Source organism: Amblyomma maculatum, chromosome 1 (genome assembly GCF_055883805.1).
Source record: "Amblyomma maculatum isolate TAMU_Amacu chromosome 1, ASM5588380v1, whole genome shotgun sequence".
In the NCBI taxonomy this organism is placed as follows: Eukaryota; Metazoa; Arthropoda; class Arachnida; order Ixodida; family Ixodidae; genus Amblyomma; species Amblyomma maculatum.
Window position 1 is genome coordinate 198656729 of NC_139344.1, and position 14291 is coordinate 198671019.

The 14291-nt window shown below is 45.9% G+C and overlaps 1 protein-coding gene across 2 annotated transcripts in view; it reads right to left on the reverse strand.

Moving 5' to 3' along the window:
* The window catches only part of Nsun2 (tRNA (cytosine(34)-C(5))-methyltransferase Nsun2), an 81893-nt gene that overhangs the window by 49649 nt on the left and 17953 nt on the right, over positions 1–14291 (reverse strand). For both annotated transcript variants that reach the window (XM_084590000.1, XM_084590001.1), the window contains exons 4-7: positions 9448–9552; positions 7880–7985; positions 6620–6691; positions 5138–5359 (exon numbers count right to left, since the gene is read on the reverse strand). In XM_084590000.1, coding sequence (XP_084446126.1) covers positions 5138–5359; positions 6620–6691; positions 7880–7985; positions 9448–9552 — 505 coding nt within the window. The remainder of the gene's footprint in view (positions 1–5137; positions 5360–6619; positions 6692–7879; positions 7986–9447; positions 9553–14291) is intronic.

Here is a 14291-nt window from a genome sequence, read left to right on the forward strand (position 1 = left end):
TAGATGTTAATTTGGTTTGGTGTCCAAACAATGAAAGCATTGATATCAACGAAACCTTAGCAACCTTGAGCAAATACAGTGAAATCTCATTGATACAATTTTTCACGGGAACTGAAAATCAAAACGCATTGTCCGAAAAGTATATCACCCGAAACGGGCCCGAAAGATTGTGAGTGAATCGCACTTGACAAAGAACTTACTTCTATTGCCACGCTTTGAAAAACTAGTCATTTTGTGCCGGAATTTTGTTTCGCGGTGTCTAGAAACATGTTCTTCTGAAACGCGTAGAGCAAGTCACAGTTTCATCGCTTAGCTCCGCTTAGCTTAGAGGAAGCTGGGTTGGTCCGCTCTGGGTCTGCTAACGTCCAATGCATCTAACATCCGGTGTGTAAATAAACCTCGTAACAACTGTGGTGGAGTTTGCGGGTATAGATCACCGCGGAACCTCTCCTACACCGCCGAAGCAGAAGAAGAGCTGGGCTACACCCTCTAAGGACGGAGACAGCGCAAGCAGATGTTCCAACGCAGCCAATGCCAGCAGCTCAACCAACTACCACACATGCTTATCGGGAACCCCAGCACTTTTATGGCAGACCTGAAGAAGACGTAGATGACTGGCTCACCCACTACAATCGGGTGAGCAAATATAACCGCTGGGATGCGAATACCAAGTTGGCGAATGTGGTACTCTTTCTTGAAGAAACAGCGCTAGCATGGTTTGACAATCATGAAGTATCCCTTACCACCTGGGATCGCTTCAGGGAAGAAATGAGAGCGGGATCTGGCAATGTCGATGCTCGAAAAAAGAGCGCCGAACAGACTCTGGCTCAGCGAGCGCAAGTACCGGGGAGACCTGCACAACTTACATAGAAGTCCTCAAGCTGTGCACAACAGTTGATGCTCGGATGACTGAGGAAGAAAAAGTGGGCCACCTCCTCAAGGGAATAGCGGAAGACGTGTACAGCTTTCTGATCAGCAAGGATGAATTTGAATACCACCGTTGATGTAACACGATACTGCCGCACGTTTGAAGCGACATCCCAAAGTTTGGTCAGTTGTCGAATGTCAAAACTGTCGCCAGTGTGGATGTGCCTGAAGCGACGAGCATGGCAGATACAATTCAGCAGATTGTCCGCGAAGAGCTTTGGAGGCATCAAGATATTGGAGGCCACGTCAGACCTGTCTACAGTGGCATCTCTTTAACAGACAATAGTCTACCTTCTGGCTGTTATGCTGCCTCTGATACATCTCCTTGGGACATCCAATGCTGCTCATCACCCGAACATCTAACCTTTCACCATCAACGCCTACAACAGCGAGCACCTCGTCGACTACATCCAGACCACGAACCCAGGCGACGATGAGCCTTATTCATTGCGTGAATGTGAGCTGCCCAACTGTTATGCCTGTGAAATGATAGGCCACATTTCACATTTTTGCCGCAATCGCCGTCCATACCAGCAGTACCGCCGACAGTGGGTAAACTCCCGTACAAGGTTTCTTGCTGACAATGATGATCCATATAGAACAACACCTGGCCGGAATAAGTATAGCGCAACACCTAGCCGACAAGAGCACAGAACAGTGCCGAACTGAAACGAATCACCGGCCTCTGACCGCAGCCTGACACCACCATCTCGGCGCCTACGACGCTAACCTTCTCCCCAACGACGGTCGCCACCCCCGGGAAACTAGTCAGCGCGGCCGATGAAGATGAGGTCGCAAATAATTCTAGCTTACCTAAGCCTCTGACCGTTTCGATGTTAAAGAACTGAATTGAAGTGTTTGTGGACGGTGTACGTGCCATGGCATTGGTGGACACAGGTGCAACCATTTCTATTATAAGCCACACTTTTAAAAACTGCCTTGATCGTAAAGTTATGTTTGGTTGGGGCAGAGCGGCGACATTGTGTGGTGTTGGTGGAGAACCACTTAACCAACTTGGAGTCTCCTCCATGAACCTTGTAATCGCCGGCCACACATTCCGAACTAAATTGCAGTACTTGCTCGATCAACGCATAACGTCATTCTTGGTCTCAATTTTCTGGAACAATGTGGGGCCACTCTCGACTTTCGCAACGGGGACACTTCTGTGAGTACTCGCATTGAATCTGCTTTGTGTGAAAATTCGCCGACCGCTTTCGGTTTCGGACGACATAGTCATTCCTGCAATGTCAGCAGAGTTTATACAAGTTGTTAGTTCAAGCTGTGCCAGTGATGCGTTCGACGCTGTAGTTGAACCACTCACCCTCAACTGCTCGAAGAAAAATGTTCTAATTTCCTGTTGCATCATCTCAGTCAGGAATGGCCATTCTTTTTTGTGGACGACTAACTGCTCTAATGAACCTGTTGTATTGCCACATGGCCTAACTTGCCACCTCTGATGAAGACGCTGTTGAATGAGTGGCAGTGTTCAGCACAGACAATTCCCAGCCTACCGCTCAGAAGTAGATAAGACAAAATTACTTGCCATGGTTAACAAATCCCTGCCAACAAGTGACCGCCACAGTTTAGTGGAAGTTCTGTAGAAACATGCTGCAGCTTTCAATTTCTCTTGGGACTCGTCACCACGGATTACCATTTCCCGTACTCAGCACAGAATCAATATTGGGACTGCTGATCCAATCAGTCAGAAGCTTTATCGTGTATCCCTATCAGAGTGCCAGACGATCAAAGAACAAGTTCGTGATATGCTCCATAAGGGCATCATTCAGGAATCATCTAGTCAGTGGGCTGCCCCTGTGATACTAGTCAAAAAGAAAGATGGCCCATGGCGATTTTGTGTCGATTATCGATGGCTAAATAGTTACAAAGAAGGACGTGTATCCTCTTCCACGTATTGATGACGCCATTGATTATTTGCATTCTGCCTCCTATATTTTTCTCAGTTGACCTGCGATTAGGCTATTGGCACATTCCTATTCACCCGAAAGATAAAGAAAAGACTGCATTCATCACCCCAGACAGACTGTATGAATTTAATGTGATACCGTTAGGATTACGTAATGCTCCAGCCACCTTCGAAAGATTCATGGATATAGTTTTGTGCGGACTGAAGTGGCACATTTGTTTGTGTTATTTGGACGATGTAGCAATATTTGGAACTACCTTTCGTGAACACAACAGTCGATAAAAGATTGTCTTGGAGTGTACTGAGAAAGCTGGTCTAGTACTCAATTCCAAGAAATGTCGTTTTGGAGAACGCCAGACAGTGGTACTTGGACATCTTGTAGACAAGAATGTAGTCAGGCTTGATCCGAAAAAAAAACAGAACTGTCACTTGTTTTAAACTGCAGAAATCATTAAAACAGCTCAGAAGTTTTTTAAGACTTTGCTCCTATTTCCGGCGTTTTCCGAAGCTTGCTGGCCTCGCGTACCCAGTCTTCTACAAAAAGATGTGCCTTTCAAGTGGATACCAATTGTGACTCCGACTTTAGTCAGTTAAAATTTATTTTGACATCAGGACCTGTACTACGCCACTTCTGCCCATCAGCTCCAACAGAACTTCGCACTGACGCCAGCGCAGTCGGAGTTGGTGCAGTGCTCATACAGTGCCACAATGGCAATGAACATGCCATTGCATATGCAGGCCATTCTTTAAGCAAGGCTGAGCGTAATTACACAGTAACTGAACAGGAATGCTTAGCTGTTGTTTTCGATGTGCAACGGTTTCGGTCATACCTTTATGGATGTGCATTTAAAATTGACGGACCATCATTCCTTATGTTGGCTTGTAAACCTTCGTGACCCCTGTGGACACCTTGCGCGGTGGGCTCTGCGCCTCCAAATATTCAATTTTACTGTGTCTTTTAAGAGTGGTCGTAAGTACGGCGATGCTGACTGCCTATCACGGTTGCCGCTTGAAACTACTGATTGCAAGAGTGAGATCTTGGATGAATATATAGCTGCTATCTCTCCAAGCTTCCCCGATATTGGTGAATACAAGATTGCACAGCGGAATGATGAGAGTTGGCGCCGCTTTTTGATGCCGCACTTTCCTGGAACCCTGCGACCTCATTCTGCATTCGTGATGGTCTACTATACAGGAAGAACTACTCGTCAGTAAGTGCACGGTTTCTTCTGGTAGTTCCTACAAGTCTTCGGTGTCAGGTCTTTCGGGTAATGCACGATGATGCCACGGCTGGACACTTCGGTTTTGCCAAGACATTGCACAGGACTAAGGAACATTTTTATTGGCCGAAGATGCGTCAAACTACTCAACGCTATGTGGCCAGCTGCTTCCAGTGCCAGGGTTCTAAGCTCCAAACCTGCTTTCTGCCGGATCATCTTCAGCCTATAACGCCACCACGAACCCCATTCGAACAGGTGGGAATTGTGACACTCTGTCACAAGCGAACTAAGACGCGCATACTACTCGTGCTTGCAATGCAAAGCGACGATCATTCTGAAATGGGTTTCAGTTCATCAGATGTGATGGAGGGCACCGTTTTCATTGTCGCTGACTTGGAGAAAGCGAGGTGAAAAAGCCAGCGTGGCCAACAGCCGCTGGATTTCATTTTCCTGGCTCCGTCGTGACTATAGTGGCGCTGCGTGGCGGCCGAACGCGGTGTCAAATCGGAGACGTGATCGGGAACTTGAAGCTCAGCTGGGCGGCGATGGTGGCAAAACCAAAAATAGACGTCCGCGCCGTCCTCATCATGCACTCAGCACCCAAATTCCAACCTAATTCAAAGTTTTCCCTCTGAACGGTCTGTGAAGTGTTCTGGAGGGCTCTCTGCATACAAGGTGACAAATTTCGATGTTGCGAAATTTCAATTCAACCAAGTAAATAGCAGATTTTACCTACTTCGTTATATCAAGGTTTATCTGTATCTCTAATCATGTGGTAAAGCTAACTTAGCTGACAGAAGGCTACCAACGGCTCTCACCATTGATGAAAGGTTATCCGTGCAATATTAAAGTGGCAGCACACTCTCTGAACACAATCAATAATGCCAGTTTGAAGCAATTCTCGAAACTAAACTTCTAAACAATACGTCAATCCGACTATGAAGTGGTACACAGAAAATGGCGTATTCCAAACTGGATCAGATGTCTGTTGTTGCTAACAATAAAATGCTATAAAAACACTTTTTTTTTTTTTTTTTGCAAAATGACGATCCCCCTAAAGTCTGACCTCTTTGGAAACGTGCATGTTGGGCATTGCAGCAGCATCATGGTTCGTCACAAGGCAGCAAGTGGAGTGGAGTCGCTTGGCCTGGTGCACCAGCATGTAGCAGCGCTTGTTGTCCACATCGTTGGCCACCACTACCCCCTCGGGAATTGTGCTCACTCGTCCATGCAGCATCTCCATCACCTGAGCAGTCTTGGAGCCAGGAGCTGCACACATGTCCAACACCTGCATAGCAAAGCCAGTTTCACCATTCAGCAATCCTTACAACTAACTTGGCAATACCTGTAGCTTCAGACAAACAAACGAATAAGTAAACAGAAAGCAATACTGTAAAAGCCTATAAGAACCGCTTGTTGTAGTCTTCAGGCTCATCCCTTGTTTTAAAAAACCCTTAACCGCCAAATTAACTAATGAAAAATGCACCCAGATGATCAAAAAATTTTTAAACGGTCACTTTCTTTTTTTTTTTTTTTTTTTTTGCGATGCTGATTTTGAACACATATTGCTTCAGTGGTTTAAATTAACACAAAAATTTCAAAAAGAAAAATTATTCAAAGGCCAGCTTTCCCAATGCTGCTATCAGAACTGCTCCAAGAAGAGCTCTATTTCTTGGGGCATTGCTGTGAACAGAATTCTTCAGGCGTGATGCCATTATGAAATGACTGTTGTGGGGCTTTTTTTTATTATGGACAACTACCACACTTTAGTGCTTAAAATCACAACCAACTCAACCACCGACCATAATTCATCTTTAGCAGTAGAAGGAGTGCAACACTGGGCCTGACGAGTGCGATTCATAATTGGCGGTACTGGTACAATCACCCATGATGAGTACAGCTCAGGATTAGCAGTTTAAGGTTAAAGCACGCACAACTTCGTGAATGTGAAATAAAATATAATGAAATGTGAATATTAAAATAAATGTGGCATAAGAAATAAAATACGTGGCACAGCGGAATAACTAAAACATCGAAAAATAAAATCCATCAAAACAATAACCAGACAATTACTAGCTATGTGACTATCACACTTGGCAGTTTCACCTTTTGTGGTCAGTACTTTGTCTTCCGGTTTAAAGAAACAAAAAACAAACCTATACATGCCACTGGTATGCAGAGGTCTTGTTCAAACCTCTAAATAGGCACGTCAGAAGTGCAGTTGGACAGTGGTAAAAAAAAAAAAATCTTTTCAGTGTACTCTGGTTAAGTTTTAATAGTTACAAAGCTCTGCTTCGGTAATGGCAAGAACTTCATTATTCTGCTCCCAGGCAGCACAAGAAATACACAAGGATAAAAAAAAAATACTTTACATAACTATACAACAAAATTTGTTTTGATATTACTTTTTAGCACAGTGGTGTAATGTAAATCCTTCAGCACAATTTCTATGTTCCCAGATCAATTACACCTCTTTGCGAGACAATGACACCCACAGGTATATGCTTCATTAACTTTAACACCAGGAACAAAAGAAATGGGAACTAACCTTGTGGTGAGGCTGGACATCAAGCAAAAGGGGTGGAATCATGCTAACTGCTTCTTGACGAGTTATGTTGCCCTAATGAGAAAGAAAGAAGAATTTATAGGAACTTCACAAGGAACACAATGAATGTAAGAATAGTCCACCACTGAAATTAAAGGTCATTGCAACATCAGTCTATCTCAGATAACAGTTTAATAGTAAGCCATTCATAACTAACCAAATTGAATATGGCTCAAGCAATGACAACAAAGCAGCCTGCTGAGAGAAAGTGACACCATAGATGGCTGCGCAGCTTTTCCTTTCGAACCCATCTCCGGCATATGGCATGACACCAAATCATTTGTTGACTCTGACTGCCTTTCAATGCCCCGCTAGCGCTAGGGTGCACGAGGTACCTGCCTTGTCCGAATAGGGGTCATTCGATGGCATCACACCATGAGAGAAACTAAATGTTTTGAGAGCGTAAAAGGGCCCGACAAGTAAGCGGTATACTAGTGGTAATATTGCAGGAAAACGAAAATGCAGCTTTTCAGAAACATCAACCATAAGGTAAAAGAAGAAAACGGCAGCCGCAATGAGAATACACTAAAATTTAGTTATTTTGGCCTTTAGCCCTAGAAAAGTTGCCGAAAACCATTTGTATCACAGTACTAATTTTATTTAGTGAACACATGGGATATGACTGCCTATGCATTTGAGATGAAGACTAAGCGACAACAATGCTGTTGTTTTGCACGCACTGTCGGGAGTATCGAAAAATTGCTCCAAAACTGCAAGTGCCACTGCAGGCAACGTTTTCTGCAGTGCAATGCAGTAGCAGTGGTGCCTCATCACAAATGGCCTCTTCGCATTTTCAGAATGCTTCACCGCACATATGACAATCCGTGCAGTGAAGCAACCTGAAAACACAACGGTTCAGTATACTCTAGCAGAGAAGGACGCGGATGTAAGAGAGAACAATATGAGTAGGCATTAGAATGACGTGACGCCATCTCGAAATAAAACTAAAAGACCAGTGAGGCGTTGACACGTCGTGGCTAGCCACAGCGGTCACAAAAAAGTGTCCCTGGACAAAGCAAACTTGAAGCCCAAGAGGGGCAGGTGGTTGGAGAGGTGTAGAGAAAGTGGGGGGGGGGGGGGGGGGGGGGTCGGCCTGAAGGAAGGGCGGCAAGAAGCACTGCCGCCCACCGTGGGCAGAACCATGGTTCAGGCCAAGAAAAAATATGAAGGGTCATTAAAACATTAGAAACTTTGCATACTCACAGTGTCGGTTTCCGATATCAGGAAACTGTGAAGCCGTGCATATGCCTCAGATTTCCGAATCATGATGCGAGATAAGTCTAGCTGCCATGCCAGTTCATCAGGATACCTGCATGCATTTAGCAATAACTATGAGCAATAGAAAAAGCACAACAGGAAGACATTCCTCACACATATTCTTCAAATGTATCGAAGGTTAAAATCATGCACTGATGCGATAGCTTCAGGACTCTCATTCAGTGTCTGGTCATAAAAACCCACGTCACACTAGAGTGAAAAACCTACGTCATGCCAGCGCTGTGTCGAGAAACACGTCTTGTGTGAATGTCCGCGATGAAAATAGTTGAAAATAAAACTTATCATGTGAATTAAGGATGGCGCATGCTTCAACCTACTTTACTTCGTAAAATAATCTGGTTTTACGCAAAGAAAAATTGGGTTTTATGTATGTTTCAGCTGAGCATTGAACTCATGACCTTTCATACAACCGCCGAGCACGCTACCAGCTAGACTATGAAGAAACACTTGCATGACTCGCATGAGTTTATATACATCTTGTGTTCTCTTTCATGTAAAATAGCATCTTACAAGTATATATGCTAATGAGCATATGTCTAATAGACAAGTTCTAATTATAGAGGTAGCAATTAGTGGTGCCGACATGTGGCAGCCACTGGAACACGCTCACTAGAACTCGCTCATGATCTATACATCACTGCCCCAACATGGGGCATCTAGATGAAATGCTTCTTTGCAGTTTCAGTATTCTCAATTTGAAGGTGGCTTGCACAATATAAATTGCACGTCTTCATTGATTTCTCCGTGCGGAAGTACCCCCAAGCTACTATAGTGTCACATCCTTAAGGCAGAGCATGAGCGCCCCCTAGTTTTTTAGCACCTTTGGTGATCGCAAAACTGTGTGCAGCATAGACTGAAATCTGAAATGATAGCGTTTAGTAGTACCACCGCTTTTATGAGAGAGAAAATTAAGTACAGTGCCTTGCTACAGCAATAAATCTTCCCTTGACGTCAGCATGCTCCAGCTGGTATGATTGTTAAATGTAGCATGCTTGCCCTTTTCAAATTAACATGCTAAAAACACTGAGTGGGTCCCAGTAACAGTCTCATATGCAGTGATGACTTGGTACAGTTCAACATTCACAGAAAAGGCAAACGATAGATTTTTTCAAATAAACTTGCCAGTCTTTGATCCTTACAACAGCGTGTGAGACCCAAATGACTAAAAAAGAAGTTCACCAAGCTAAAATGTTTTTCACTATGTCCAGTTTCATTGTTGTAGTCAGTCAGTGTGCATGCTAAATTTAACGAGCCAACAATTTCAACAGCCCTCCCACAGTGATGAGCCACAAATGTAGCTATGAGCACAGAAACATGCAATACAAAATCAGTTTGCTTCAAGTGTAAGGCAAAGTGAAGTGCAAACACATATACAACACCTTTATTTTCAAATGACATCTTTTCAACTGAGGCAGTAATGGTAAGTTTGCAATGTACACAACTGAAAAATATCTAGCCAAAGGGTCCATCCCCCAAAAAACAATGTTACTTACCATGTCAGGTTGGATGGTTTCCCAACTTTTTCTTCATCCCCTCCCATATTTAAGAGGTCTGCGAAATACTGACTTTTAATTATCTTCAACAAGTGTTTTGATTCCCTGAAACGAACAAACACATAACTGAATTGTACATGATAACAAAGTCAAATATATTACATATTTAGGCAGCATACAAGACAGAAACAAGTAAGATCAAGAACATTTCTGCATTTCTACCGAGACTAGTAGAAACTGAGAATATATGCCTCGGTAAAACATATTTATTACGTTTTGGTTCCACCTTTTACAAATTTGAATGAATGAGCCATAGTCACAGAAAGTGTACTGCCTCCCAGAACACTTGCATTTCACAAAAACACACAATGCACAAGTGCTATTTATTAGTGACATATCCCGTGGCCAGTCTCTAGAGGAGTGCACACCCTTTCTTAAAGCCTTCACAATTACCGCAAAAGCAACGGGAGCTTTTCTCCTTGAGTTGCGCTCTTTACTGCCGCTGGGGGTGCAACAACCCCACTGCTCATTTTCCCTATGCTCCTGGGGCGGCAGCTGGTGTTCAGCTGGTTCTGCCCTCTTGCTCATCAGTTTCATGGTAAACGCAGCACCAAAGTAAAGAAAACAGAAGGTGGTCACTTTAGCTGAATGTCACCAGCATATTCAACAAGTGAATGAAGTCTTTATAACAAAATTTGGGTATTAGAACCATTAAAGGCACTAATCACTCTTGTTTGTCAAAAGTATGACAAGCATAAGACAGATACCGCAGTCTTAATGTAGAAGGTGGTGTATTCATCCATTAATGCAAATGTATCATGGTCCATACCGGACTGACAAGTGCTAGAAGTAAGCTTTGGTTAATGCCTCAAGGTGATTCAGGCTATGAGAGAGTCGTAGTGGAAGGCTCTGGAAATTTCAATCACCTGGGGTTCTGATATTGCACAGTCACCAACACCTTGGACTTCGCCTCCATTGAATATGCCTTGGATGGATGGATGGGTGGAATATAGGAGCGTCCCCTTTGAAATGGGGTGGTAGCAGTTGCTATCATGCTCATTTTTTCCCTCTATATCTTTTTCATAAGATGTGGCGCCCTCTGGGGAGTGATTGAATATTTGTCTGCTGCTGATTGAAAACATCCTTGGGAGATGCAGCCGTCTGCGAAGTGGCAATGCGTGTACTTGACAGCTACCGCCATCTGTCGCATAGGCCTGTCACGAATATAAACTGCGCATGGCCTCCGTAATAGGCTCCAGCTGTGCCAATCACGGAGACCAGGAACTGCACCAGCCCAGGGTAGGGGCGCGCATGCACAGAGTGGCCGTGTGAGAAAGAGAGACTGCGGCCGCCATGGCCGGGATCGAACCTGAAAGAAATGAAAACCTAAACTTATCAAGTTTGGGCTCCTAAAGGTATTGCCCTTGTTGGGACGCTAGGACAGGTCAGGAATGAGTGACCAAGAGCCGTGAATCCCAAACCAAGACTGATCTTTAGTTTTCCTGTTGGACACTAGGTGTGTCCATGCTGCACCCACCTGTTTCCTCACACGCCCCCTTTCTCTCACGGGGAAAGAGAAACCATCAGCACCGGCGAACGTATGTAGGTCACTACAACACTCCCTCCTCAGTGCATTGCCAACGTCTAACTAAAGGTCCATGTGAAGTGGCGCACTGCTGCACATCCCATTACACGTGTAGTGCACTGATGTTGGGGAGTTGTCGATATGGGCCGGCTTCATGTGGTCAGTAGACACAACCATCGCGTCGACCTCGAATGTCCAGCGTCAATTGTTTTTCCATGCGGTGGAGCCCCTTGAATGGACCATTGTATGGCAGTGTAAGAGGTCATGACACGGTGTCATGTCGCACAAAACATGGGGGCAAGACCCTAGCTCCGAGTGGTCATAGACGGGTCGTGGAGCTGGCTGATGAGGCAGCGTGGCACGAAGCTTGCCCATGATGTCGCGTAGCTGGCTTGCGTATTCAGCAGTAGGAACGGCTCTTTCATCTGTGAGTCGTGCGAGAAATTTACCGGGCAGTCGCAGTGTTGTTCCATGGACTAGCTCAGCAGCGCTGCATCCAATGTCAGATTTCAACGTTCATATACCAAGAAGGACGAGCGGAAGCGCTTCTGTCCAGCTGTGTTCTCCGGTCGCCGTAAGGGCTGCTCTCAGTTGGTGGTGAAAATGTTCCACCATGCCATTGCTCTGAGGGTGATAGGCAGTCATTCTTATGCAAGAGGTGCCAATCAGATGCATTATGCCGGCGAAAAGAGCAGATTCAAATTGCCTGCCTTGGTCAGTCGTGACTGTCGACAGCGTGCCGAAACGACCTACCCAGTGGTGCAAAAAAGCGCAGGCAACTGTGTCAGCTGTGCTATCTGCAATGGGCACAGCATAAGCCCAACGCATAAATCGATCGACACATTTGAGTTGATACGACTGACCACAGGAAGGTGGCAGAGGTCCTAAAATGTCCAAATGCATGTGATCAAATCGCGAGTCCAGTGCAGGACACCTTGCCAATGGCACCATGGTGCGGTGCTGGACTTTGGAGCGCTGGCAGGTGATGCATTCTCGCATTCATCGTCGGACGTCTCAACACCTGGCCAGACGTACCTTGCCGTCACTAGCTTCTAAGTTACCCGAATTCCTGAATGTGCTAGCTTTTGAAGCAACTGGAAGACGCTACGATGGAGCCCGGAGGGAATGAAAGGACAAGGAATGTTTGTTGACATCTCGCAGCACGCACAATTCTCTGAACCGTATATAGGTAGCTATTGCAATTTCAGAGCGGTTACCGCTGTTGGCAAGTGAGTCAGCTCTTGATCCGCTCGCTGAGCTGCCATCAACTGAGGTCAATCTGTTCCCTCTGAAAAGCTAAGGGCGCTTACAGGGCTGTGCAAGAGGGCATCTGCGACCATGTTGGTAACTCCGCTCACACTCCTTCCAGATAGTGACGAAAGTGGCGAATGGAGGCATAGATGGCAAGTAGTTCTCGGCCGAAAATGCTGTATTGCTCCTCTGTTGAGGTCAGCTTTCGTGAGAAAAAGGAGTTCGGATGCCAGATTTTATTGCTAAGTTGCTGTAGCACTGCGCCGATGGCTGTGCCTGAACCGTCGACCATGATACACTGCCATATGCCTGGTTGTGGGTATGCTAGTACAGCAGCATTTGCCAAAGCCTCCTTGACTCAATGGAATGCATGCTTTGTCACTTTAAGCGAGGTTCTTCGCTGTGCTTTCCGCTGCTGATAGTAGTTTGTGCAGAAGGTGCAAAATCGTAGTGCATTGAGGGACGAAACGACGATAGAAGTTCACCAGTCCAAGGAATTCTCAGAGCTGCCGCTTTGTGCTGGGTTGTGGTAATTCCTGCACAGCTCTGGCCTTTTCCGTGTGGAGGGTGAATTCCAGCGCTCGATATAGTATGCCCCAGTAAGGACAGTTCGGGCACACCAAGCTGGCATTTTGCTGCGTTGACGATACCATGGGCAGAAAGGCGTCAGAACACAGTGCGTAAGTGTCCCTCATGCTCAGATGGAGTGGCGCTAGCAAACGAGAAGGTCATCCAGGTAAACGTGGCGGAAGTCTAGACCACGTAAAACGCCATCCATGAACCGCTGAAACGTCTGCCCAGCATTTCAAAGTCCGAAAGGCATTCGGAGAAATTCGAAGAGGCCGAAGAATGTTGTTATGGCAATTTTTGCGATGTCCTCTGGTGCCACGGGTATCTGGTGGCATGCTCTTACTAGGTCCATTTTGGAAAATATTGCAACACCGTGCAAGTTCGTCATTATGTCATGAATGTGCGGCACAGGATAGCAGTCGGGTACAGTTCTATTTAGTGCCCGGTAATCACCATGTGATTGAACGCTTGACGGGCCAAACAGAGCTTTTCTGGAGACAACAGATGCGGTCGTGCATGGACAGAGGGCCAGTTGTATTGATGTGGTGACGCACATTATGCTGGACCGCACTGTCTGCCTGTGGTTGATGCGTAAGTTAGGAAACTCAAACTCGTTCAGTATGGCCACAAAACGTGATGTTCCAGCAGGTCGGACTAAAGTAGGGCTAAACGGAGGGTGTTTCGAGGGTTTGCCTTAAACTGCTTCTTGTGACACAGGATCTTGGAGCTGTCAGTTGCGCACGTCTACCAATAGGCCAAAATGACAGAGGAAGTCAGCCCCGAGAATTGCAAACTTCACATCTGCAACAATAAAAACCCACCAATGTTTTTTTTTTAGGCCTAGGTTGAGCAACGGGGAGTGCTGTCCGTAGGTAGCAATTGTCATATTGTTGACTGCTTGCAATGGGGATGTGCGCAAATGCTTGCGGTCTGTTGAAGACGCTGGGACAACGCTCACCTCAGCACCTGTGTCGACACGGAAGGGGACATCACAACCATGATCGGTGAGGAAAAACACTGATGGGCGACTTTCCGTCAATGTTCAAGCATTGGTCGCCCTCAATGCTGGCCTCTGGCGTTTCCCGAATAGTGCAAGGCGCCACACATTTGCGCGCAGCATCGCCATGCTTCCTGTGATACCAGCACCAACACATTTGAATATGTTGCGGCGGTGTGAAAAGCTGCTTTGAAGTGCGTGAGGTGCTTGTTTGCAAGGCTGCCACTGTGTCGGCTAGACGCGCAACCTCTGCGTGGAGTTCGAGCAAGTGGTTTGGAGAGGAGGTGGTCCCCATTTGCATGGCTGCAAAGGAGGGGGGTGCAGCAGCCACGATCGTGTAGGCGATGGCGGCCATCTTGACGAGGCCTTTTTTGGCCACAGTAGTGAGTGCCACACGGATGCTGTTGGGGAGACGCTGCAGAAATATCTCACAAAGAAGTG